Below are 27992 nucleotides of genomic sequence, written 5' to 3'. Positions count from 1 at the left end.
TTCTTTTTTTTAAACTTTTATTTGTTTAAGTGTGTTTTTCCAGGACCCATCATCTCCAAGTCAAGTAGTTGTTTCAATCTAGTTGTGGAGGGCGCAGCTCACAGTGGCCCATGTGGGGATTGAACCGGCAACCCTGGTGTTACGAGCATCGCACTCTAACCAACTGAGCTAACTGGCCACCCATTGATTTTTAAAAATTGTGTGTGGGTAGCTTGTACATGTATACATTTCTTAGGTTACTACAGGAGATATTTAAGCATATTCAACGAATATTAAACTACTGCTAATCTTAAATATTATAGGTTACTATAGGAGATATTTAAACATATTCAACTAATATTAAACTATTGCTAATCATGAAAATATTGGTTATAAATAAACATTAAAAATACTAGTTATAAAAAGGAATATTAGGTCCCCATAGTAGAGAATGGGCCCTCATTTAAGTTTTCAATCTCTCCCCATCTGGAAGCAGGAAACCAGAACTGGCCTCAATTGTAGGAATAGGGAAAAGGCACCGATAATTTATGTACTTTTTTATATGAAAGTCACACCAAAAGTTCTGATTGTAGAAACTCGATATGCCGTCAGATTATTTTACAAGGTAAAACTCTTCCCAGACAATATCTCCTGCTATGTAAAATGACTTTTTAAATGCCATTTTTTCTTACTAAACCAAACATTTACTTTAAAATATCTGGACCTCCTTTTTTCCTCTCATCTTGCCATCCGTTTCCTGGTCTTAATCTAATTATACCCACTGAACACTACGAGTCCCCTTTGTTGAGAATTTCCCTGTATATCTCTTAAAGTTGGGTGGAGCAGTTAATGGTTCATCTCGAGATCCAGAGTACTACACGAGGAAATCATGGAATCTCCGTACGCATCAATGCGCTGCCTAGGAAAATATATTTTATGCTTTTACATTTTTCTCAGTCAGTAAAAAGGACACCACTCACTAGCATAGATGTAGTAACGTATAGGACAAAATGAAAATTTATTGGTAAGCTATTACAAATATAAACTCAGAAATTCTCAGGTCCTTTAAACTCTGGCTTCTAGTCTGTCTTACCCTAAAGATTTCATGGACCATGACGAAGGGGCCACCAACCTGACCGGGAGCTCTGGTCACATAGTGTGACCCCACGGTGAGTCAGCAGTCAGTGTTTATCAATTGTTCCATTTGCACCTGCCTCTTCGTTTCACATTTTGAGGGAACAATAATGGTCATCATTTACACATCACATTTTATGGGCCAGGCCCGGTGCCAGGTGTTTTTTGGTTCTTCAAGGTGTCATTTTTTACAGGTGAGAAAGAGTTGATGTATCTTTCTATTTGCTGCGGAGGCAGGTCTGGGGATTTACATGCAATTGCTCACTAAATGTGGGCTGAGCTAAACTTAGGTCTTTACATCATGTTTTTCAAAACAATGGCTGAGTCAACTGTATTGGCCACAGGTCAATCATCTCATCCATTCTTCTCCAGGCCCTGCTTCTCATTCTCTTTATTCAACAAACATTTGTCAGGCACCTGCTCCCTGCAAGGCCCCAGGCCACTTTTAGAAGCTTCTTATGTTCTCAGTGTGACGTGGGCCCAGGGGTAGGGTAGGGACACCTTGTCCCCGCAAATTATCACTCCTTACCTGAGGATGAAGTTAGAGATGTCAGAAAGCCCTGTCCTCAGTGAATGAAGCTCCAACTCAGGCCGAGGTCCTCCAGTTGCCCGGCCTGGGCTCTCTCCTCACCGATTGGAGTAATTAGTTAAACAGTGGTCTCCGGGCTTTTAAAAGCTCTGCCCTGGATACTTCCAACCCTCAGCCAAGGCTGAGGACCAGGGTACTTGGGGGTAAGGTGCTGCCGAGCTTGGCCCCTGGGACAGCTGAATGAATCACATGCAAATGAGGCCTGGCTGAGACCATCATGGCTCTGGGTTGCTATGCCACTTCTGGACTATATATCTGAGGACAATTTAGGACTCAATTTAGGTGAGTCCTGTTTAAGCCGCTGTAACTTTGGCTGTCTCTTACAGCTAATCCTAATCCCAAGTGTGATGTCAGATTTCGAGATTAAGGCTACCGGGGCTTATAAAGTGAATGGGAAGGCTTTTCATCCTTCTCTATGGCCTGCAACAGTCTAAGTAGCAGAGCAACTATTTGATTCTTGAAGCTTAGGTAGAAACCTGCTATAAAACTATCTGGGCCTCGCACCTTTTTAGTGCTATTTCTCTGGCAATTTTTTCAGTTTCTTCCATAGGCTATGATTTTATTTGGGTAAACTACCTTTTCTGAAGTTACTTTGCATTTTATTGAAGTTTGCAAATTTATTAGCAAGAAAGGTACATACTGTAATATTATCATTCTTATGGGCTCCTTTTAATCTGAGGTTGTACCTAGAGTTACATATTTCTTTTTGTGTTTTGTTTTGTTTTGTTAAAGATCTGCCAATTGAATTAGTCTTTTCAAAGTACCAACTCATGGGCTTATAAATTTGTAAGTTTTCCTATAAATAGTGTTTCTGCTTTCATATAAGTTAATTCCTGCTATTGTCATTATTCTTTCTCTTAATTTTGTTCTTGTTTTTCTAGACATTTAATTTGAATGCCTAACTCCTTAGTTTTCGTTCTCTCTGGTGAAGAATATTTAAGGCTATGAATTTTGCTCTGACTGCAGCACTGGCCATAATGCAAAGCTCTGGCTACACAGTATGCTCATTTTCATTAAGTTAAAAGGGTCTGTAAATGAAGGTTTGGTTTCCTCATTTCCTCTTTGAAGAATGTTACATGTTTTACAAGTGCTTACATGGAATTTGACCCTTCTTTTGATATTAATTTGTAATTTTATTGCAGTATGGGAAAGTAACGTAGCTTGGACAATTTCTACTTGTTAAAATTTTGAGGTTTTATTTGTGGCAAGAATATATGATTGTTGAAAATTCTCCAAGGATTAAAAAAATATGTACTTTCTGTAAGATATAAAGGAGCACGGTGGTGAAAATTTTAGGAAGTACTCATTTCTTAAATTTGATCATTTTATAAATTGGACTTTTAATTGGGTTTTTTAATGCATACTGATGTTGAAACTATTTTTTTTTTTAAGATTTTATTGGGAAGGGGAACAGGACTTTTTCCAAGTTAAGTTGTTGTCCTTTCAATCTTAGTTGTGGAGGGGGCAGTTTAGCTCCCGGTTGTTGCCGTTGTTAGTTGTAGGGGGCGCAACCCACCATCCCTTGTGGGAGTCGAGGAGTCCAACCGGCAACCTTGGGGTTGAGGGGACACGCTCCAACCGAGCCATCCGGGAGCTGAGTGGCAGCTCATCGACTTCATTCTAGTTGCGGAGGGCGCAGCTCGCTGGCCCATGTGGGAATTGAACCGGCAGTTCCCTTGCCCACAGCTGAAGCTCTAACCAAGTGAGCCACCTGTCCGCCAAAAACTATTTTTTAATGTTTGATTTTTCTGCTCTTTTCCACTACTAATTTTGAGCGCACCGTTTCCTTAGTGTATCTGGAGGCCATATGTATGTCTGGGCTGCTGGCCCAGCCTCCCCCAGGTGGCCCGATCAGTGGCTGCTCATGGGAGACGGAAGAGCTTGTCCCATTCCTATCACTTAAAACCCAGAGGTTGTGGTCTTGAATCTCTATTCCTTGACCAAGGTAGGAGACAGTGTCCCCTGAGAAAGGGAGTGACACTCCACCTCGCGGGCCCTTGCTGAGCAAACCCTGCCTCTCAGTAATCCTTTCCTCTGGAGCTGCTCCCCCACAGGCTCTGACGCTCTGCCTCCTGCCGCAGCATGTTGTCAGGGGACCCAAACACAGGCCTCTTTGGGGGAAATGACAGTTAATGCAGACCACAGGCAAACCCAATGTTTCGGTGTTATCTGTACCCTTGGTCTTGGTCAAGCAGCTGCTCCCCAAAACCTGAGGACAGTCTTGAAGAAGCAGGAGGAAATTATGTCTTTACACTCTTCAAAGCACTTAAAACCTGCAGAGTCTGTTTTCTGTTACATGGAAAGCGCTAGAGGGACTGGCTGGGTTTGGATATGAAACACCTCACCAAGCCAGAATCCTGCCTGCTGGGCGGGGGCCCAGGGCATTCCCGTTTTACTGGGGACATCTCCCCATGGCGGGTACACACATCATATTTATAAAATGGGTTTACTGAAGAAATTACGGAGCAGTACACATCCCAAACCATTTCTCAAAATTCTCATTGAGCTTCTATATTAAAAGTGATTTCTACCTTTGAAACTTCCCAGAAAGTATGACCTCTGTGGCTGCTGCTTTAAGCACATCATCAAAGACACGCCATTATTTATTTCATGTGAGCATAACAGGAGGTTCACAAACCAGAAATGGATTCTGTGGGAACCACCTTTAACTGACTCAGTCAGTTGTGCCACTTGCCCTGGTGAAGCTGTGGGAGTCAGGGTCACTTGCCCTCAGCCTCACGTCACCTGATGCCGACCCGGGACGATGGTGGCACAGCTGGGGCTGTCAGCCTGAGCCTGCCTTGCTGGAGCCTGCCCAGGCAGCGAAAGCCAGGTGGCGTGCAAACACAGGGCTTATTTCTGAGGCCCCGTTAATTGTGGACCGACAGAGACAATGGCAGGATTGGAAGAAGAAATGGGTTGTAACAGGCTCACCACGAACCACAAAGGGGGACCAAAGACAAAATGGCTTCAGGCCCAGAACCCCTGGCTTGAACACAGGGCCCTCAGGTGGGTCGGAGGGAGGCGAGCTTCACCCAGCCCAGGGCACTGCCCTGGCACCACCAGTGTACACAGGTCTTCACCTACTGCCCGGGCACAGGCCTCTTGCCACTTTGAACCCACCCAGGCATGCATTTACAGGTATGCCGGGAACACGGCTGCAGGCAACTTTACCCCACAGCCTGAGACTTCAGAAACACTCCCGCACCCGCCGTTGTCACTAAGTCCCCTCCTATGGGAGCAAGGAACACTTTTCCAGTTCCCTACAAGTTGTAAAGTTATCGTGCAAAATGTTGGAAAAGAACTACAGAACAGACTGGAAAAAAATGCTACATGTTTCCAGTGGAGGCCGCTTTGCACTCCTCCTTGGAGGGTGTCTGCAAACATCTGCATAACCAAGGAGCACGCCTGTGGCCCACGCCTGTCACCGTCCGGCAGTCGCTCTACTAGTGGGGTCCCGGCCACATCCATTAGCCAAGCAAGGAGGGCTTCCTCTGTCCCCAGGACCCCGCTTTCCAGCAAAGCTCAAACTGCCATTACAACTGTCCTCTGCCCCTACAAAGCAGCAGGAAAGTCAGGAATCGTAGGGAATTCTGCCTTTTGGGAAATGATCCTGCCAATAACATTAAAAATCCTGATGAATTTCAAAGAAAAGGTCTGACTAGAGGTGCCCACTGGAAGCAGAAGCCTCAAGGAAATAAGGAAGCAGTGATCCATTCTCTGATACAGAGTCATTAAGAACACCGTCTGTGCTTCTGCTCCTGCTCTCGTGGAGGTGGTCCCGGCTGCGTCTCCACCCGGGGCCCGCGGGTCCATGCTCCCTCTGCCGGCTACATCCTGCAGAGCTTCAGCGGGAAGTTCTCCGTGATGAGGTGGTCGCCATGAAGGAGCACGACAATATTAACCTCAAATTCTGAGAAGAGAAAGGACAGGCTTTGTGCTCACCTGTCCTGCGCAGTGGAGACCAAATGCCAACCCCACTGCGGGCCCAGCAAGCTCTGACCCGTGCGAGAGCCCGGGGCCCACGGGGATTTCTGTCCTCATGTGGTACATCCGTCACCCTACGCGTCCAGGAGAACCGTGAGGACGGCTCCACTGCCGTCTGATGCCTGTGGGGCACTTACTGTCGTCTTCTCTCCTCGGAACAGTAAGGCATCAGCTTCCCAACCACACTTGCCTTGTCTTTTGTCTTTACTAGAGAGAATCTTCTAAAATCCTTTCAGTTCACTTACACTCTTGTGCTTTATTATTACCTTAGCAGAATAGCAGACTCCAAACTGGCCTGCAGCTGTTTGGGGACATGGATCCCCTCCCCAAGTGAGAAACAATGTTCAGAAAAGCTTCCCGTATAACTGTTGTTCCTTTGGATATTGTTAATTTACCTGAAACACCTGTTCAAACATTCGTCTTTGCCCTTTCAGCAAAAAGGATTCTTTCTCATCAGCTCTTTAGCTGCTACACGTGAGCCTTGCTGACAGCAGAAGGGGTGTGTGAGCAGGGGGCTCCTGGGGAAAGCCCTCCGTCCCCAGCTCGTGTGAAGGGGGAGGTAGGTAGGGGCTGTGTGGGGGCAGAGAAGCAAGGTGGGCTGAGGGGAGATGGCCCAGCTGCCCCGCAGAAGCTCAGCTAGGGCAGGGGTTTGGGGTCACCTCGTCCAGGGCCCCACCGGAGCCTGGAGTCCCGAGGACAGTGTCCCGTGTGCGGCTGTTCACCTTCCCCAAGCATCATCCACGATGAGCCATGTACCAGCAGTGGCATCTCACTTCTTCCCTGACTTGGGAATAGTCACAGCACGAGAATGTCCCCTTCCTGTCCCCACCCACTTGCACCATCCCTCAGCCACATGCTGTCCCAGAGTAGCACAGTGTGGCTGGAGTGGACGGGACAGTGAGGACGCCTGTGCACATGCGAGGCCCATGTCAGGGAGCTGGCGCTGGCTTTCCTCATGGCAGAGGGCACGCAGAAGAGCAGCTGCCATCCTGCCCAGGCCCCTAAACTCTGGGTGGGTTCCCGTGGGAAGATGGTGTCAGGCCCGACCGTGTATGTGAAGTCACTTGTGGTCAGCACTCACAAAGGGAAGGTGTCATGCGGGGTCTCAGCTCCCGCTCTCCACACTAGAACGCAGGACATGGTGAGGCCAAAAAGGAACACCCACAGAGCCATAGGTAGGGGAGTCATACCACTATAGTCTCGCTGGCGGCTGGGTTGGAGACACAGGAAGCAGGAGCCACACAATCCGCAACCCGTCATCTGCTTCTCTGCCAACCAGCCCACCCCCTAGCGTAGCCACTTTGGTGATGAAACTGTACTGACTGAACTTTTAAATTACATTGTTTGGAATTGTTTAAAGTAATACCATGGTCTAATGAAAACAACAAAGATTCTCTCTGGATTAAAAATAACACACCTTGAAGGAGTTAGAGGGAATATGACATTAATAAAATGGATTGACCTAGAGACTAAGTTCCCATTTCTCAGGGAAGCAGGCCTGACAGCAGAAGCAGTTACCCAAACCACCACCACACCTATTTACCAAGGAGCGTCAGGCATGTCACCAAGGTTGTCCTCAAAACACCCAGGCTTCGCAATGATTAACGTTCACACGGGGTTGTCACATATTTTGGGTCTCTGTCAAATGCCAGCCTATCAGAGGCACCAACCTGGCCTCCCACGCACAGCGCTGGCTGGTCCCTTGCTGTGTCAGTTTCATTCACAGAGCTTATGGTCACCTGCCCTAGGCCACACTGACATGGTTACTGCCGTCTCCCGGGGTGACAACAAAGTTCCTTGAGAGCTGAGACTGCGCACTATACAGCCTCTGCTCCGACTTCTCATGAGCTTTCCTTGAGTGACTGAAGGAAGAGTGCACTGAGCTGCACCTGGCCCCAGCAGACAGGTGTGTATGTTCCTTTCTGAGGGCCACGCCCTCTCCAGCAGGGCCACGCCCTCCCCAGGGGAGCCCCACTGGGCCGGGCAGGCTGAGAGCCAGCGCACTTACCCACTTTGAAGTTGGTGGTCTCCAGCGTAGGGCAGGTGAACAGCCGGGGGAAGACCATGTATATGGGCACCGAGAGGCTCCGACAAACATCCCCATCGGCGATCTGAATATTCTGAATCTCTGTGGCATCGCGGGCATACCCTTCTGCACACCCTGGAGAAGAAAGAGAGCGAGTGGTCACAAAACAGCGAATGTCCAAACAAGCTGGTCAACAGATGCTTAGTGATATGACCGTCAGCAGCGACGCACACACCCACTTCTCCCGTTTGCTCTGCAGGATCCTTGAGAGTTCCCTGCCCTCCACTTGTCCCTGTCCTCAGGCACACGTTTAGGGGAACCCAGTGGCGTGCTCTCACGCTGCTGCTGCCACGCGTGTTAACCGCCGCCCCCAGCCCGCACAGGGCCCCTACCACAGGTCTCCACGCGGACCAGCTGCAGCTCTATGCTTTTGATGGCGGCCTCCGAACTCTCCACCACCAGCTCTCCCGTTAGTGGCTGTGTGATGACACAGTTGGTCGAGTTGAGATGTCCTCTAATGAGAAATTTGGGGAGCAAGGCTCTCTGAAAGAAAACAAAAACAAAAACATCAGGATTGGAAGGTGCCAGGGGAATCTGCTTGGTAGTCACTTTGGTACAAATAAAAACTGAAAACAAAGTTGGATAAGTTTTATAAATGCTCCTGGCACCCTGTTTTACAACATCAAGGAGAAGGTGCAATAATACTTTCGTCTTCTGTCAACTTAATTAGCAGACTGAACTTCCAAGCACTCTCTAGAGATACACTGTCCCCAGCGCTGTCCGGACAGAATGGGGGGCTGTCTCAGAATCACCCTAACTGCCCAGATCACATTGCAAAGCACTTTCTTACCAAGGAAATGACATAAAAATGTCTGAGGAAGTACAGAAGGATAACCAGTCACCAAAAAAAGGGAGATTTTAAAAAGATAACCAAATTTAAAATGTTCCAAATAATAAAATTTTGGAAAGTCAAGACATTTATTTCAAGGAAACTTAAAGAGAACAGTGTTCTTTAATGCCTGCTATAAGCCTATGGACCTTTGCGTCCCAGTTACTGAAGATACTTCAGAGTTTAGAACACCACTGTCCAACCAAGAGACAATGCAAGCCACAAATGTGCACCACGGGTGTAATTTACATTGTTCTAGTAGCCACATTTTTAAAAGTAAAAGGAAACAGGTAAAATTAACCAGTATGTCCAAAATACTGTCACTTCCACATATAATAAATATTAAAAGAAATATGTGTATTTACATTCTCTTTTTCATACTGAGTCTTGAAATCCAAACCTTATACTACAGCTCATTTCAGTTCAGACCAGCCTCATCTCAAGTGTCAGAGGTCACTCAGGCTGTCCGGTGGCCAGCCTACCGGACAGCTAGGGGGCTCTGTATCCGGTGGCCCCGAGGGCAGAGAGCTCTAAAAAACTCTTAAATCAAGACAGTTCTAAAAATAACTAGAAGTAGAAGAAGCTCTTTGTTTAGAAAAATAAGAAGCAGTAGCAGTCTGCATTAAAACTCTTTTAGGGAACTGAAGAAAAAGGAAACTCTCAATGTCCAGCTATAGATACTCGCTACATATCACCTCTCCTCCCACTGACGTGATGTTAACACATACAAATACAAACCACGCTATCCTAGCAGAGCTACGGGGAACGCCACCCAGAGGCCACTGCGGTGAAGCAGTTCTGTGCGACTCAAGTGGATGGACAGTGACGTCACAAGGGTTAAGGGGACTGCGTCCCCCAGCTGGCAGGGAGCTCTGGGAGCCAGCGTTCCCAGCAGGCCTTGGGCACAGCACCTATGAGATCAGACGCGGGGGCCCAGGGAAGGGGCAGTTGGAAGGCACTCGCAGGTAATGTGTCAGAGGGTGGTGAAACTGGCTGTATGTGGCCTCCGGAGTTACCGCTTGCCCCAGGCTGGCACTGCAGCTTCCCTCAAGGGGGACTTCCCACCAAGGAGACTCCCAAAGCAGGCTGGGGCAGGGCAAGTGTCCCAAGTCATTTATGGCCCCAGCACAGGAGCCCCTAGACGCAGAGGACAAGCTACCTGCACACCCTAAAGGAAAGCCCAGAGGGTCGAATGCCACCCCCCCAGGACAACACCAGAAGCAAAGGTCCTCTGGTCAGAGTGTGTGTTTATAATCAGAAGAACTGACTGGCATTTGGGCTAAGGATAGAGTCTAGTGAACAAGACCACACATTTTAGATCCTCATTTATAAATATAAACTGACGACCAAGAATCAACAAACATCTGAGAAAAATAAAAGCAAGAAAAAGAGGCACACACTCTATAAACCAACCCCCCCCAAGAAACAGCATCAATATAGGAGACAGAGACGAAGGACACTGCATCTGTAATAGAACATGGGGCTATCCTGAAAAAGGAACTGAGCTTAGAAATGAATCACATTGTTGTTGAATAAGCATTTCGATAGAAGAGCTAAATACTAACTGAAGAGCAAATCAGTGAGCTGGAAGTCTGAGCCTCTAAGAAATGACAGAGAAGTTCACAGGGCCGAAGGAAGGTTCAGTCTTCAGAATGAAAGAGGCCACCAAATTCCAGGCAGTGACTAAAAGAAGAGTCAAACCTGGGCAAGTGTTTTGAAATTTTAGAGCACTACGGATGGGGAGATGTTGGATGTTTTGGGGGGGTAAAGGTGTAAGAGAGGGGGAGAAACAGATCAGCTCACACAAATTTGAGAATCAGATTGTCATCAGTATCCTGGGCTCTAGAAAACTAGGAAGCTAGTTTCAAAGTTCTAAAGGCAAATTATATTAGAGCTAGAATTTTCTACCTAGACTAGGATTCATGAGTGAGAGCAAAGTAAGATATTTTTCAGACACATAAGGATTTAAGTTTACTCCTCACCCTTTCTGAAAGAATGACTCTAGGATGTATTCCAGCTAAACAAAAAATAAATTGAAGAAAGAAGAAAACAAGTGAGAATAGTGAGCAGTGACCGTGGTAAAACTTAACAGTTAAGGCTAAATAAATAATGTGACTGTGGTATCTTAGGCAACTATTAAGAAATGGTTTCTAAGCCACTAAACGCTTAACACTGAGTAAAATAAAACTGATGACAAGCTGAACTTCCATTTCAGACAATTTCAACAAGAAATATAAACTTATTCTAAAACTTAAGAGAAAATGGGGCTAAGTGGGATACAAGTAGATAATTTTCTGGCTGAACAATGGAGGCTAGGGGAAGAAGCAGGGCAGGGGGAGGTCTCAGCAGTACAAGTCCGGGCCAATCTCGACCCACCTGCTTTCCCTACATGCTTCCAATCAAGGTTCAAATTCCTGTGAGAGAAAAATCTTATTGGCCCATTGGGGTTATGTGCTTTCCAGAAACTGCAGAAGGCAGAGATGGTAAATGGACTTTCAGAAAGGCTGCCTTCCATACAGCCCTACCCCAGCTGTGGCTCCTGAGGGATGAGGCCACGGTCCTCGTGTGCCCCAGTCCTCCCACAAGGTCACTCGTGTGCCCCAGTCCTCCCACAAGGTCACTCGTGTGCCCCAGTCCTCCCACAAGGTCACTCGTGTGCCCCAGTCCTCCCACAAGGTCACTCGTGTGCCCCAGTCCTCCCACAAGGTCACTCGTGTACCCCAGTCCTCCCACAAGGTCACTCATGTGCCCCAGTCCTCCCAAACTTGATTTTGACCGACTCTGACCAGTGAGGTCCAGAGAGCAGAATGCAAGCAAGGAAGAAAAGCCACATCCACGTGGCCAAGCGTAGGCGGTGGCTAGCAAAGAGAAATAAAGGGGGTGCGGCCACCACTACAGGTAGTGGTGGCGACTGGGGCAGGGAAGCGGGTCTCTGACCACAGTGCAATAAAACTGGGAGAAGATAAAAAAAATCTAAGTAGTTACTGAGTTTAAAAAGAAATCAAAATGGGAAATACAGATTATTTTGGGTACAACAATAATGCGGAATTTCCTCTTGATACCCAAACACAGAACAATCAGGCAACAGTCCATCATGGGATCCAGTTACTAAGAAAATATGCCTGGCATTTGGTGTAGGGAACACGTTACCTCTTTGACATTCTGCAAGGTTTCAGGTGTAATAGTGAAGTCCACGGGACTCGGAGTCAGTTTCCCCTTCTGAGGCTAAAACATGAGGTAAAACCAAAGTCAGTCGCTAGAGGTGAGGGCTCAGAGATCAAACTTCTTCCCTTTTTAGAGAAACAAAGGGCAGCATAATGAACCAGAAAGAATGTGGTACTAAAAGGCAGGACACTTGGGTTCTAAACGCAGTTCTACCAGAAAACACTATTGTGTTCTCCCATGACTCAGTTTCTTCATCTGTAAAATGAGGGGATAAACTTCTTAATCTCTAAGATCCCTTTCAGGGCCAGAATTTGAAAATTAGACTTAAGAAACAGAGTAGGATTACTGGGAGATATTTTAAACTTCTCTCTCAGAGCTAACACTGGGGTATCTGCACTGTGCCACTCAACAGACACGATGACCTCATGGGGTGCTATCACTGCTATCACTGTCACTGGTCCCACTTCACGGATGAGGACAGTGAGCAAAGAGAGCTTCAATGCTTTGCTCAATCAAGTGGCAGGGCCGAGATGCAAACCCGGGCAGTCTGGCTCCAGCACCCAGGCTGTCACCCACTCAGCCGTACACCTGTCTACCTGGAAGAATCGCTCCTGTAAAATAACTGTGTTACCGTGATTAATGACAAGTGATTATCTCCACGTTACTGAGCTGAAGGACCCATCAATGCAGCCAGGACCCCAACGCCAGTGACTCCCGGAGGGGCAGGAGAGCGTGTGGAGAAAGGCACTGACCAATTGGCCATGTCTACTGGTTTACCAAAAGCTTATTCAAGCTTATTCTAGGGAATATTCTTCTTTTATTAATAGGTTCATGACCATATTCTTTAGTGAATATATTCTTCCTCACAGAACAGAAAGGAATATTTAACTTGTCAAGACAGTGTGGTTTGGCCTTCTCATGAAATAGCTACAGAGAACACAATTCTCGAAGGCGGCCTGTTGACACACGGCCGGGGGCAGGCAGAGGCCCGACCTCTGTGCCAGGGCCGCCAGCCCTTAGGGGACCTGGGGGAGGGCTCTGCAGTCACGAGCTGACCTAGCTCTGGGCAGGGTGCTTATTTGGGCTCATTCTTCCCAAAGTTGAAGGCCCTTTTTATTCAGGACATAAGAATGTATGTGAAAATACCTGAAAGGAATTTTTCAAGAACATTGTGTGACTGCAAAATATTAGCAGTGGTTATGTGGCCTCCTCCCTCGGGAGCCACAGCTGGGGCAGAGCTGTATGGAAGGCAGCCTTTCAGAAAGGCCATTTACCATCTTTGCCTTCTTTTTTAGGAAATAATCTATATTTTTAAAAATTTTGTTTTGCTTCAATTTGAAGACACTTGATGAAAAAAAGGGAAAATATCCATCTAAATAACGTAATTTCAATAAAGAAGTATTTTAACATTTTACATAAATTTATGTGATGTGTTTTATCAATAAAAAGGGCACTTAAACACTGTGATTATTAAAAATGTATAAAGAGGGAAACTACAAATGTTGGAGCTCCTAAAAAGTCACAAAAATGATGCCCATAAAGGATAGTAGTGATTTTGCCCATCTTACTCATGAGAGATTTGTCTTACAGTTTTACTTAATCATCACTAAGGTACCCGTGGACATTTCATAATAGTGTAAAAGAAATGCAATTGCAAATTTTCCACGAAAATTAAGCTGCAACACGAGGTGGCTGTGGAAAAGCCCCCGTTTATTGTGGCTCGTGGTGAAGACTTGCTGGAGGCCCTCAGGGCCACCGTTCCGGGTCATCCCGGGTGGGTGCCCGGCTGCAGCCCAGGTGGGGGTTGTGTGTGCCCTGGAACCGCTGCCAGCCACCACGTCCGGGCGCCACTGTTTGTGCCTCCAGGAGCCCCCACTGGCTGACTCCTGTCCCTGAGCTGCTGGGAATCAAACTGAAGCCGGATGTGCCACAGGGTGAGGACGCAGCTCAAGGAGGGAATCAGACAACTACAGACCCAGGAAAGGGGGGACCGGACCAGCCCGGAACCAGCGTGAGCACAGGGCAGGGAAGGCCCTGGGATGGCAGCCGCCTCTGGGAGCTGCTGGGAGACGGGACCTGGCGAGGCCTGACACACGCAGGGGAATCCAGGGCTGTGGGCAGGAGTGTCTGTCACCATGTGTCACACTGAGGGCAGGTGCTGCCAGTCACTGCTGGCTTCCGCATGGTGACCGAGGAATAGCACCAGTTGGGGAGCAGAGGACCCCCGCCACCCGCCCGCTGAAAATTCATGCGGAGTCACCTGGTTGGGGGGTGAGGGGAAACCCGATTCCCTAAGTTGACACGTGAAAGGAACTTTTTAAGAACACTGTGTCACTGCAAAATATTAGCAGTGGCTGTTAGGAGAGGCCCCGAGTGTGTACGCTGCCTGCCAAGAATGGAAGGCCTGACCATTCCTGCCCCGGGCGGCCGTCTCTGAGCTGCTTGCCGTGGCAGCCCTGAGGGGTGAGGTGACCGCCTCCCGGATGAAAGGCAAGCTTGCTCGCTGCTGCTAAGAGGTGGGTCCCGGCTGCTGCTCCCAGCTGAGGCACACACCACCTCAGGTTCAGTGTCATTGGGGCACATGGCATCGCTCCGGGGGACCCTGGCCCAGGGGAGTGACGCCCAGGCTGATGTTCATGCTGCGGGACGTGCCAGAATAAGGTCCCTCGTCTCCGACCGGGGAGCTTCGTGTCTGTGAGCAGCCAGGAGAAAGTACGGGCTAACACGAGCTGGGACGCAGGGTGAAAGCTCATAGACGGGCCCTATTATTTCGCACCAGACCCCCAAGGTAGCTTACGGCAGAGTGAACGATGAATTCGCAGGTCTTTGTTAAGTCCTTGGCCAAGAGAGACCGTTTCATGTCACAGCGCAGGGTGTACTAGACGGAAAAGTTGGAGAAGAAAACGTCATTTTGGTGATTTGCTTTCATCTTGGAATTACATTCAAAGAGACAAATAAGTCAATATCTTAGGGAAACTTTGTTCAATTAATGTGATATATGCAATTAATATACATAACATAGGGAGTTAATGCTCAAAATAAAGGCATTTCTATAAAAACACAGAGCACACTCTAAAGTTACTCCTCGGCCTATTCCCACAGCCACCCCGTAGCTGGACCCACGGACTGTGGGTGCAGAGTCTTACTGTCACTCAGAAAGACCAGAGTGACAGAGCAGAAGGGGCCTGCACTGAGACGCAGACGTGCATATCCACTTACTGTGTGAGCCCAGACAAATGACACAACTTCTCTGAGCTTCAGCTTCCTGCTCTGTGCCATGGGGACACTACCACCCACCTCCAGTGAGGACAAAATGAGGTCATGTGTGACGAGCACTCGGTTCAGGGCCTGGCACACAGCAGCTCTCGGTAAATGGCACTATTTTGTAGTAGGGGTGGAAACCATGCAGCAAGGACTGGACGCCCCTGGCACAGCGTCCAGCACTTCACAGGCCGACCTGGGACAAGTGGGCGGCTCTCTGCTTGCTCGCTCTCCCTCGCTGAGAGCTCTGCGGGCGTCTGCTTTGCTGAAGACAAGTCATGTAGGAACCACGGTCAGAGCCCCAGGACTCTGGAGCGTCTTAAAACTAGCGCTTACATTTTAACCGGAAGGAGGAATAAAGAAGGGAGTCTTTTTCAATTTTTTTCTTTTGGAAAATGCAAAACTATACAGAAGTAAAGAGCAGAGTAAAACCAAGCCCTACAAATCCATCAGCGTCCAGAGTGGTCAGCTCATGGCTCATCTCACTTCACTCTTCTTCCTCTCAGCCCTCCCCGGGCTGCCAACACACAGGTGTATCCTGCGTGCAAACAAAGGCGACAGGAAAGGAGTGGAGCATCACACTTGATCTTAACGTAGCCATATCCAATTTCTCTGCTGTCCTGTGCTGTTTTTCTGGACTGGCCACTCCTGGTGCACTTGCTGCGAGAGGGGCCCTGTTCTCCCGAGGGGCAGCCTCACCGTGCGGGGCCACTGAGCTGATGGCGGCTGGGCCCTGGGACTGCTGCCCGACCCTGCCTGTGGGCTGAGAGACTAGGGACAAACAGCTGCCGCATGGTCACCGCCTTAATCAGCATTGAAAAACAAATCACACACACTATGTTTAATAAAGTTAGCTGTTGTTTTCATCATCCAGGAAAAACTTTAGAATTACGTTAAAAATGACTTGTAGAACTGGGACTGGATGCAGAGTTGACTCAAGAAGCTACAGGACTGGGAATGACCTCTCCGTATTAAATGAGAAGTTACTAATTTAAGGTGCTACTGGGAGATTAGAACATTTTTTAAAAAAAGACTCATCCCTTGTCTGCAAGGATCTTTTTTTATTTTTTTAAATTTTATTTACTTGTTTTTAGTTGTATAATAGTTTATACATATAATAAATAGAATCTCCTTCTATTTAGACAAATCATTCAGCAATACACCATCTTATAGATTTCTCATGTGATTGAACAACTGTTCTTAATTATCTTCTAAATGTCAGGCACCGTGCTAAGTGCTAGGGATACAAAGGGAAAAGAGATTTTCTTTATGTACATATTCTATATTGAGATTTCAGTCTGGTATCCCAACCAGACAAGCTCAGTGAGGGCTGGTACCCTATACATACGTATATGTGTGTATGTCTGTATATATACATGTGCATGTCTGTCTGTATAACATACACATTTGGGCACATGTCTGTATATAGGTATATATTACTACATATGCATGGATAACATACGTATGCACGCATGCCTGCACATGTGTGTACAATCTCCTCCTGTGTATCCCACATGCTGTCTAGAATGGGCAACACGTATTTTGATCTAGTTTTTTTCCCAGCTGGAACTTCCCCTTCCTCATTTTCAGGTTCAGGGGTTTGGCGGGGGCTGACCTCTCATGACCCCATCTGGGGGCAGAAGTGACCGGCTGGCAAGGACTGCTGCTGGGATTATGGGAAGGAATTCCTTCTGCCAGGGTTGCCAGCCCAGTAGACTGTGAGCCTGCAGCCGCTCGTTGGCAGCCAGTTTTTCCATGGCAAGGCAAGCGCCTGCCTGAGAATGGGGCCTGCACAGAAGAAAGCCGAGCTGGAGGCAGGCCTGGCACCTGGCCTGGCCTACACACAGCCTGGAAATGCTAGTTCTGTGATCGAATATCCCTTATTTTTGCGAAGTCAGTTTGAGTTGGAGTTCTGTAATTTGCAAATGAAAGGGTACAAATAACAGGCATCAACTTTTAGTCACTAAATGTTTTTTAAGTGTGAAAGCAATAATTAATATAAGTGGTGATAAGTGGGGAGGAGGAGGGGATAAAGAGGAGAAAACACTGATGTTATGTTCTAGGAACTGTGTTACGTCCTTTTAGATGTACTATCTCAATTCTAACAATACAAATGTAAGAACTGTCAGGGTAATATCAGGCTAGTCACCATGAATTCATTTATTCGGCCATGCAGCAAATACGCACTTGGCACATTGCGGTGCCAGGCATCGTGCTAACTAAGCACTTCACACCAACACCTCATTAACCCCCAGGAGCGGTCAGAGAAGGCTGCTGGGGTCACAGAGGGGGAACGGAATTTACACCTGCCTGTTGCCAAAGCCCACACTCGGAATCCTTACGCAGGACTGTAATTCAAGCTCAGGTGTGTCTGATGCAAAGCCCTGGATCTTCTCACTTTATTGCGATCGCTCCCAGTTACTAAAGAGTGACCCAGGCGGTATGAGCTCCAGGAGGCAAGAGGGCGTCAGGATGACCAGACGCGAGCAGGGCACCAAAAGGAGGTGCAAGATTTGGTCTTTTCCGACTGTCGGTAAACATGTCAATAAGAATGAAGAAAGAAGACACTTGTCCATAGATTTAAACCGTCGCCTAGAAAGGGTATTTTTAACTGTGAAGAAGGATGAAGAGCATCTCTATAAAGTAATTCTGAATACAGTTTCGGCAGACAGGTTGGTTCTGCTATATTTGTGTTATAGTATAAAACCTTGCTAGTATGGCCACAAGAGATCCTTGTATGCACTGCCTAATAATAAAGACGAGAAAGGAACGCAATGTGACTGAAAAGAATGAGAGCAAATACCATCAAAGCCCCACCCCCCCACGGCCAGGAAGGAGCAAGTAACCCAGCCCTGCAAGCTGGGCATTCGATACTGGCTACATTTTAAATCCTTTATTCTGTCTTAGGATTTTTACTCTTTTTACACTATGTTACTGTAACACAATTCAAATTGTAAATGTAAAATTTCTTTGCGCCTATATAATTTGAGAAAATGTTATTTGGGTGGAACAACGACCCTTTTCCATCCAAAGCAATGCACTCGTGACTCTTGAGAGTAAGTTAGTGAGCAACGGGCACAAAGAATGCTGACGCCCTGTGGCCATACTCTGAGGCCACGATGTGTGACCACAGTGGTCACACTTGCTGGGTGGTACGGACTCTCCTGTAAAACATGGAGGCTGGAAAAAGACCTGTCTAGAAATTGGATGAATGAATGAATTGATGAATGAAAAAGATTCAAAAAACCATAATTCTACTTCTCTCAAGAAGTGTATTTCCCCAAAAAAGCAATCACAAATTTGAATATGAATTGGTAATTAAATGCTATTTGAGAATTTTTGTTCACTCTGATAGGTGTGCAAATGTTAACTGTAGTTATGAAAGAAGGAGAATGCCCCTATTTTTTTGGAGATGTATATAATGAACTATTTTGAGATGAAGTGTCAACTAACTCTGAAATGACTCAGAAAAAATAAATACAGATAAAAAAAGATGGAAAAATTCTAATAAATGTTGATTCTAGGTGATAAGTATAAGGATGATAAGCTCTTATAAATCTGAGGTTAAGAAGAAATCTCTTGGGCCGGCCCAGTGGCTCAGGTGGTTGGAGCTCCGTGCTCCTAACTCCGAAGGCGGCCAGTTTGATTCCCACATGGGCCAGTGGGCTCTCAACCACAAGGTTGCCAGTTGAACTCCTCGAGTCCCGCAAGGGATGGTGGGCAGCGCCCCCTGCAACTAAGTGCTGAGGCACCTTGAGCTGAGTTGCCTCCCAGATGGCTCAGTTGGTTGGAGTGCGTCCTCTCAACCACAAGGTTGCCGGTTTGACTCCTGCAAGGGATGGTGGGCTGTGCCCCCTGCAACTAGAAAACGGCAACTGGACCTGGAGCTGAGCTGCGCTAAGATTGAACGGACAACAACTTGACTTGGAAAATAAAGTCCTGGAAGTACACACTGTTCCCCAATAAAATCTTTAAAAAAAAAAAAAAAAAAGAAGAAGAAGAAGAAATCTCTTCATTTTTAACAATTTGTGATAATTTGGGGAGGTTACAACAGAATTCAAAGTTTTAAGAAGTTAACCCTCAAATGGTAAGGGCTGCTGAGCAAAATAAAGGGGGGTAGTACTTGCCTTACTAAAGAATTTGCCACATGTTAACTCTCCTTTTGCATTTAAACTAGTTTCCAATTTACATAACTAGGCTGGAACACAAGTACACAGTTTTGTATGTGTATCTGTGTATCTTCCTTGGCAATACTTGGAAAAGGATGAAATTACCAATTTTATTTTACATAAATTAATCTTTTAACAGATAGACATAGGAGAAAGTGACAAGAAGTATGACCACTGAAAATCTGATGTTATTCTATTCAGTTTCTAATGAACATATGCTTACATTATTAAATAAACAGTACTAAAGAACTACTACTGTGTGCGTAAAGCAAGTTGACATCAATTCTGGAAAAAGAATAAAAATAGTTTTTAAAATGAAATGTTCAAGATACTTTGAGTCTTGCTAAAAAGCCATTTTTCATTTACTTCCTTTCATGGTGAAAGAACTCCCAACCCAGAAAGCTGGTTGGAGGACTCACGTCTACACACCAGCCGTCTATATGGCCATGCACGCAGCCTCTTAGGATCTAAATGTTTATCCAGTCATAACTATTACTTCCTAGGGGTTTTCCAAAGCCTTGCGTCTACATTTTGCCTGAAACAGGTGCATCAATAAAACAGGATGAGGACCGTTTTTTTCCTTCACAGAAGAAACAAATTGCAGTAGACGACATCATACTACATGTGTTTCTTCTTGACAGATCTTTTAGGCAATTCATAAAACTCACGTACAGTTTAGTTAAGCTCTCACAAGTGTTTTGAGGATTTTTATTTTAAAACTGCTATATTTTAAGCAGGGGAATGGTCTCTACTAAGAGCAAATGATCAGCTAAAACTTAATTAGTAAATCAAAAAAATTCCTAACTTTCAACCCTCTTGCACATACGTAAGACAAAATAGTTTTGTCTCATTTAGCCAGAAGAACCACTGCAAGACTGGTCATCACAAAGGTATAAAGGAATAAAGGAAAGGTTCGCTCTCTGTGCGGAATAAAGGAAAGGTTCGCTCTCGCTCTCGCTCTCACTCTCGCTCTCGCTCTCGCGCTGGGAGTGAGGACTCCAAGCTGCGCCTGAGACAACACTGCAAACTGTGAAGGACACCCTGGACTACAGAGGTAGACAGGAAGTCATAAATTCACTTCCCCCTCATTTACAAGGTTTGTTCAATAAAGAATACAAGCCTATGTTAAAGTAGTAGCCTTTGGGTATCAGACAAAGAGATACTTATACGTACAAAACAGGCAAGTAAGTGCGGGTACCAGAGAGAAGTGAGGGCCTATCTATTACAAACAATACAAGCACACTTCACAGCATCAGTGTGGCCTGAACAGAGCCCAGAAGAAACAAAGGCATGTTTAAGAAGTTACAGCGTGGGTCCTCAGACCAAAAACAATGGTCAGATGTAAAATGTGTCCCTCGGGGCAAAATGAGAAATCAGTATAGAACATTCATGGGAGAGCTCAGCAATAAATGCAGTAGTAAATTCTTAGGTCCATCTATTAATTTTCAGTGGAAGAAAGACCACGCTGTTTCCCAGAAGAAAGTTAGGAAGAACCACTGCGCGGGGCTCGGAAACTCACCTGAATGTTGACAAACACGCCGTGGTATGTCTCATACAGAACTTTGTTACCCTTCACATGCAGAGGAAATTCAAAAGGAATTTCTGTTTTGCCACTGGGGAATTTTCCTGGCTTCACCATTTCGATGGTGCTGTTGATAATCTGGATGGGCTGTAATGAGAAACACGCTCAGTCCACCACACGCACTCTCAGACGCACCTTCCAACCACTGTGTCTCTTACTCGTCTCCTGAAGACACCGCGGCCCTGGATGCCACCATCCTGGTGTCAGGCCAGCACAGTGCCGCGTCTGGAGATGAGCAGGGTCGGCTCAAGTCTGTGGCACAATGACACCTTGTTTACAGTACTGGACACTTAGGTGTTTGGTGCACAGGAGGAAGTGAACTGCTGTCTCAGTCAACGGCCCTAACAGCCATCCCGCAGGCTCCCGTCTTCAGGACGGAGCAGCAGATGGGGTACAGGAAATCAGGGCTCCTCCCGCCCAGCCTGTGCTCCTCTGGGCGCCGGGCCATGCGGCCCAGACACCCGCCTCCAGTCACATGGGACCTTTCCTCCAGGGAAGATGACGGTACCAGCATTTGGCACCTGCCCAAAAGACAGGTGTGACACCTTCATTAGTTAGGGTGCTCTAAGCCTTCGTTTAGACTCACTCTGAGAAAACCCACAACTTTTGAAGAGAATCTCTAAGGACAAATGAAGGAAAATAAAAAATTGTGGAAAACAATTAGTCTGAATACTGTTCACAGCACTTCTTTCCTCGTAACTCTTTCCCCCTCAAAAAGGAGTTAGTATGTCGTTCAGGAAAAGGAAACTGTAAATACAGAAAAACAGCTTACCTTCTGGAACACAGAACTCCACCTCAAATGATAAAAGCATGGCCACTGCTCTATTAGCCTCTTCTCTGAGTGACAAAGCCAACAGCAGCCATGTACACGGTTACAGTAACAGTTCTGTTTTGGGGAAGCGAGTGCCAGAAGCCACAGGCGCACCTTCTCAGAAGAGCTCTGGGCTCTGCAATGGCTGAAATGAGCCCACTTACAGTTCTCCTAATCCTACCTAACAGGAATAGCAACACGCAGGCTTTCAATAACAGGAGCTATTCAGAATCAACACATCTACTTTGTCAGTTTGATTAGTAAGTACAAAAAACATGATATACCTTGCAAAATAACACTATACTTGCAAAATAATGACAACAATAATAAAGCCAGACAGCAAGTAACCACTACCACAAACATTTCAATAATGAACTAAAGATGCAGCCTGAGCATTCTTACCTTAACTGAGTTATAGAAAGCTTCGAACACACCCACGCTCTTGGCACTGAGCTGGAGGTTCACAGTTCCCTCCACTGTCAAAGTGACGCCCTGGTGCTGGGTCGAATCCTTCCCAGAGATGACCACCACTCCTGAGAGCATTTCCTAGGAGAGGAGACAGCCACCCATCAAATTAGCAGGTCTCTTCATTCACTGTTCATTAGCAAAGTAACTCTCCTTCGCAATCTATTCGTTCAAAGATGCACATTCATTGAGCACTTACTACAGACCAGATACCTGGAGGCCAGGGTGGAGAAGACATGCTCCCTGGGGGCCAGATGGCCACTGATAATTACAGGGCAGGCTGGACGCACACAGATGGGGAGTGGGCAAGGAATCTCATCCCATCTCGGCTTCCAGACACATCTCCATTCCTGGCTGGGAGGTCCCAACAAACGTCTGATTTCAAGAGGGCAAAAGAGAAGGGCCGGGGGGCAAAGTCAGACTCACGGCCACATTACACACAACCATCGTGATGATCTCTTCAGAAGGAATGCAACGCAATTAAACCCTTTTTTTTAGATTCTTTCTCAAGTATGCTGACTAAAATGACTACACATTTCCAAGTTCAGGCATAATTTAACACAACTTTAGCCTGGTGCCCTATCTGCCCAGAAAGCCTCACTGGAGACATGCAGAGGTTATCAATACAACACATAAGGGCAACATAGCACTTTCACTACAGACCTTCCTCAGTACCACCATGTAAACATCCAAGTCTCAATTCCCCTGGTTCATAAAGCATTTACTGTGTTTTCCCCAAAATAAGACCTAGTTGGACAATCAGCTCTAATGCGTCTTACGAAGCAAAAATTAATGTTAAGACCCATTATATTATACCCGGTATTATATTATATATTATATTATAATAAATTAGACCCGGTATTGTATTATATTATAAGACCTGGTCTTATAGCAAAATAAGACCAAGTCTTATATTAATTTTTGCTCCAAAAGAGACATTAGAGCTGATTGTCCAGCTAGGTCTTATTTTCGGGGAAACATGGTAAAGATTTCACATAGGACCATCTATTCATTTATCTAAAGATAATTACTGAGTAAGAGAATTGGACGTTAACTACATTCTTCCAAAGATGGCAGTTTCTTTGTCGCCACAGAACCTGATGGTCTCAATCTGCTGTGGCGGTGGGGTGAGGTGGGGTTTTGGGGTGAGAGAAAAAGGAAGTTGAGGAGATTAAATAGCATCAACCAGAGGGGAAAGAAGATCCACAGTAAATACAAAACATGTTTCTGAAATGACCTTCAGAAGTATAGCATGACTGCTGTCAAATGGTAATATGATGGCAGAAAACCCTTGACAACAAAACCAAAAACAAAAAAAGAGCAAAAATTTTAAATTTTAAATGCAGATCAAAGCATTAAAAAAAAATTCTCTCATTGGTGTTTAAATCTGTTTACCTTTTATTTCCTCTAGTCATCTAACGAAAAAACTCTTACCAAGTTCTCATGTTATATGGAATTTTGGGAGCAGGGAATAAAAGATTCTGTGTCCCTTAAATTTTTGTTTTGTTTTGTTTCCCGCTCTCTATCCTAAAGCCCTGAAGTCTAACTTAAAACAAACACTATCATCTCCATTTTAAGCAGTTCAAGGAGTAGAACTCATTTTGTTAACATAAAAAGCTCCTAAGTGAATATAAATGAAAATGCCTCTGAAATAATTTAACTTTTAATTAAAATTAATTCTATTAATTTTTGTATAGCCCAAACGAAATAGAAATTTAATTTTTTAAATTAAATTTACTGGGGTGACAATGGTTAGTAAAATTACATAGATTTCAAGTACGCATTTCTATAATTCATCATCTATATATCACATTGTGTGCTCACCACCCAGTCAGTTCTCCTTCTATCACTATATATAGGGGTGATAAAAAAAAAATGTATACACATGACTTGTATTCATCTTTTGTTATCAGTATATATTATTACAATTTCAATACAGTTTTTTCCTTTCTTAAAATGTGTATACATTTTTCTGGCATCCTATGTATTTGACCCCCTTTACAGTAGTATTGCATTCTGTGTGTATATATATATAATACCACATCTTCTTTATCCAATCATCTATCAAAGGACACTGGTTGTTTCCATGTCTTGGCCACCATAAATAATGCTGCAAGGAACATCAGAGTACATATATCTTTATGGATAAATGTTTTCAGATTTTTTGGGTAAATGCCCAAGAGAGGGATTGCTGGGTAATACAGTAATTCTATTCTTAATTTTTTGAGGAACCTCCATACTGTTTCCCATAGTGGCTGCACTAATCTGCATTCCCACCAAAAGTGTATGAAGGTTCCTTTCTCTCTACAGCCTCTCCAACGCGTGTTATTATTTGTCTTGTTGATGATAGCCAGTCTAACAGGTATGAGGTGATATTGTGGTTTTGATTTGCATTTCCTTAATAGCTAGTGAAGTTGAGCATTTTTTCATTTATCTGTTGGCTATTTGTATGCCTTCATGGGAGAAGTGTCTGTTCAGGTCCTCTGCCCATTTTTTATTTGGATTTTTTGTTGTTGTTGAGTTTTATGAGTTCCTTATATATTTTGGATATTAGCCCCTTATTGGAGGTGTTGTTTGCAAATATCTTCTCCCATTTGGTTGGTTGCCTCTTTGTTTTGTTGATGGTTTCTTTTGCTGTGCAGAAGCTTTTTAGTTTGATATAGTCCTATTCATTTATTTTAGCTTTTACTTCCCTTGCCTTTGAGGTCAAATTCATAAAATCCTCTTTGAACCCAAGGTCTGTAAGTTTAGTACCTACGCTTTCTTCTATGCAGTTTATTGTTTCCGGTCTTATGTTTAGGACTTTGATACATTTTGAGTTAATTTTGGTTCATGGTGACAGATAGCAGTCTAATTTCGTTCTTTCGCACGTGGCTTTCCAATTCTCCCAGCACCATTTATTGAAGAGGCTTTCTTTTCTCCATTGTATGTTTTTGGCTCCTTTGTCAAAAATTATCTGCCCATATTCATGTGGGTTTACTTCTGGGTTTTCCATTCTATTCCATTGGTCTGTGTCTGTTTTTCTGCCAATACCATGCTGTTTTGATGATTGTCTCTTTGCTGTACAAGCTAAAGTCAGGAAGTGTGATACCTCCAGCCTTGTTCTTTTTTCTTAGGCTTGCTTTGGCTACTTGGAGTCTTTCGTGATTCCATACAAATCTGATGATTTTTCGTTCTACTTCTTTTAAAAAAATGCCACTGGGATTTTGATGGGGATTGCATTAAATCTGTATATTGCTTTGGGTAATATGGTCATTATAACTATGCTGATTCTTCCAATCCATGACCACAGAATGACTTTCCATTTCTTTGTGTCTTCTTCAATTTTTTTAAAAAAATGTCTTACAGTTTTCAGCGGGTAGGTCCTTCACCTCCTTTGCTAAGTTTACTCCTAGGTATTTTATTCTTTTTGTTGCAATTGCAAAAGGAATTGTTTTTTTCATTTCTTTTTCTGAAATTTCATTGTTAGTATATAAGAATACAATGGATTTTCGTATGTTGATTTTGCACCCAGCAACTTTACTATATTTGTTTATTGTTTCTAATAGCTTTTTGGTGGAGTCTTTAGGGTTTTCTATATAAAGAATCTTGTCATCTGCAAAAAGTGACAATTTAACTTCTTCATTCCCAATTTGGATGCCTTTTCTTTCTTTCTCTTGCCTGATTGCTCTGGCTGGGACTTCCAGTACTATGTTGGATAACAGTGGTGATGGGGGCAGCCCTGTCGTATTCCTGAACGTAGAGCAAAAGGCTTCAGTATCTTACTGTTAGGATATTAACTGAGGGTTTGTCAGATATGGCCTTTATTATGTTTTTTTTCCTTCCATACCCATTTTATTAAGTGTTTTAATCAAAAATCAATGTTGTATCTTATCAAATGGTTTTTCTGAATCTATTGATATAATCACAAGATTTTTATCTTTTATTTTGTTTATGTGGTGTATCTCATTGGTCGATTTGTGTATGTTGAACCATCCTTGTGCCGCTGGGATGAAGCCCACTTGATCATGCGTAATCTTTTCAATGTATTGTTGTATTCGATTTGCTAGAACATTGTTTAGGATTTTTGCATCTGTATTCATCAGAGATATTGGTCTGTAATTTTGTTTTTTTGTGTTATCTTTACCAGGTTTTGGTATCAGGGTAAAATGCTTCTGAAATAATTTAACTTTTAATTAAAATTAATTCTATTGATATTTATATAGCCCCAATGAAATAGAAATCTAACTGAAAAATTTAATACACTAGTATATTTTTAAAAATATGCTTGACTAGGATGTCCCAGAAATAAAATGAGATAATTTCATGAACTTTATCAATTAAACAACACAATAGCACTTGAGGATAGTTATGTTTCTATTTAATCATAACATTTTCAGTTAACCTGAAGGGAACAGGATCTTGGTTGATCACTGATTGGCATATTACAGTCACGACATCAGTAGAAACTTTTCTTTCCTTAATACTTTATATAAGAAGTATATATCGGTCTTTACTCTTTAGCAGCTCTTCCACCTATTTCATGGTATTCAACTGTCTCCTTGGTTCGCCAAAAACAGAGTTTGTGGGGTTTTTTCTTGTTCTTTTGGGTGATTTCCAGGAAGCCAGGGTGGGGGGCGGAGGGGGGAGAATGGTGACTTGACGCCACATTCGTCAAACCCAGAGTCCTAAGTATGCGTTTGGGATTTAATTCCAGAGAACAAGAAAAAAAAAACTTGTGTAGTTTGGTAGTGGCCATTTATATTTAGAGAAGGCAGTTAGAAAACATTTCTTTCACCACCCTTTGGATAAACATGGTAGTGGTTTCTGCTGAGAAAGTCAGCTTGGCTGTGAAGACCACGCGTGACCGGCCACCTCTGAACGCCTTGTCCCCAGCCTGATCTTTCCATCTGTGGTTGAAGACAGCGGCTTGAGGCCTTTCGCTAGACTTGGCTCCTCCAGGGCAGAGACTTGAGCTGATTTGCAGGGGGTTCTGTGTGGTGTGGTACCTTTGAAGGCCTCACCTCCCAGAGAGGTAAGGTTTCCTAATGCTGGTGGGACCCAAGGCGTCCGTGCTGGCCCGCTGTGACAAATAGCACAGGTACATGTCCCTGTTCGCACGGGGCAGGATGTGCAGGCTGACGCATTGGTCTATCACCTTGTGTCTCTGGCGTGCACACACGTGTGGGGCCTGCACATCTGTCTCATCTGTGTTTCCTAACCTTTCTCAGGTCAAGGCCTCCTTGATGATAGGACAAAAGCTACAGCTCTTCGCCCTGAAAAATACCACACATGCTTGTGATTTTGTATATGGGTTCCGGGGTTCATTGCCATCCTTAACTCTATAAGTGGCCTCTCTTTGAAGTCATGGCCCCTAGATGAAGAACCCCCACTTATTATGTTGGGTGAGGTACTGGCATGATCCAGAACCATAACTGTTTTCTCCTTATTAAGAGTTCTGGGTAAAAGTCTGCAGGGAAAGTTCTCGGTGAAGTCTAGGGTTTTCCTTAACTTTTAATTATTCAAGTTCATTCTGTCCTCATTGGGCAGGGTTGATCAAGAATTGTCTGGTATATCTAAACTGAATAGTGTTGTGCTCGTAATATAAGCCCTACCCCAAAAATAAGCCCCATTTAAAATCATCAGCCAGACAGATGCATTTAGTACATCCATTGCAACACACGACAGATGTATTGAACTATAATATATAATTAAATATAAATAAATGTTATTGACATTAATACGTAAAATAAATATAATTAAGTATTTGTAAATACCCAAGCAGGTGCCTTTGAACAAGAGGTAAAAGCCTATGTAAACAGATGAACTTGAGACTTATTGACGAAGGACCAATCGGAATACATACACAACACACGAATAACGTGCGCACCTGATAACGAACGGATGTGGTTGTGTCTAATATGAATCTTCATAATTCAATATGTCATGTGTTATA

General features: G+C 44.6%; 1 protein-coding gene across 2 annotated transcripts in view; it reads right to left on the bottom strand.

The window, feature by feature from the left end:
- Positions 1-968: 968 nt before the first annotated feature.
- The window catches only part of VPS26C (VPS26 endosomal protein sorting factor C), a 38234-nt gene continuing 11210 nt past the window's right edge, over positions 969-27992 (bottom strand). Inside the window, exons 2-8 of one of the 2 annotated variants that reach the window (XM_019730313.3) lie at positions 21995-22138; positions 20719-20868; positions 14567-14647; positions 11755-11829; positions 8108-8258; positions 7698-7850; positions 969-5615 (exon numbers count right to left, since the gene is read on the bottom strand). In XM_019730313.3, the coding sequence (XP_019585872.1) occupies positions 5533-5615; positions 7698-7850; positions 8108-8258; positions 11755-11829; positions 14567-14647; positions 20719-20868; positions 21995-22138 (837 nt within the window). In that variant the 3' untranslated portion in view covers positions 969-5532. The remainder of the gene's footprint in view (positions 5616-7697; positions 7851-8107; positions 8259-11754; positions 11830-14566; positions 14648-20718; positions 20869-21994; positions 22139-27992) is intronic. The other variant, XM_074325436.2, reaches the window with a different exon arrangement.

Source organism: Rhinolophus sinicus, chromosome 17, assembly GCF_057876585.1.
Source record: "Rhinolophus sinicus isolate RSI-liver-muscle chromosome 17, RSI-T2T, whole genome shotgun sequence".
Lineage (NCBI taxonomy): Eukaryota > Metazoa > Chordata > Mammalia > Chiroptera > Rhinolophidae > Rhinolophus > Rhinolophus sinicus.
Note: the sequence above shows the minus strand (reverse complement) of the source record. Positions and strands in the feature narration are given on the sequence as shown.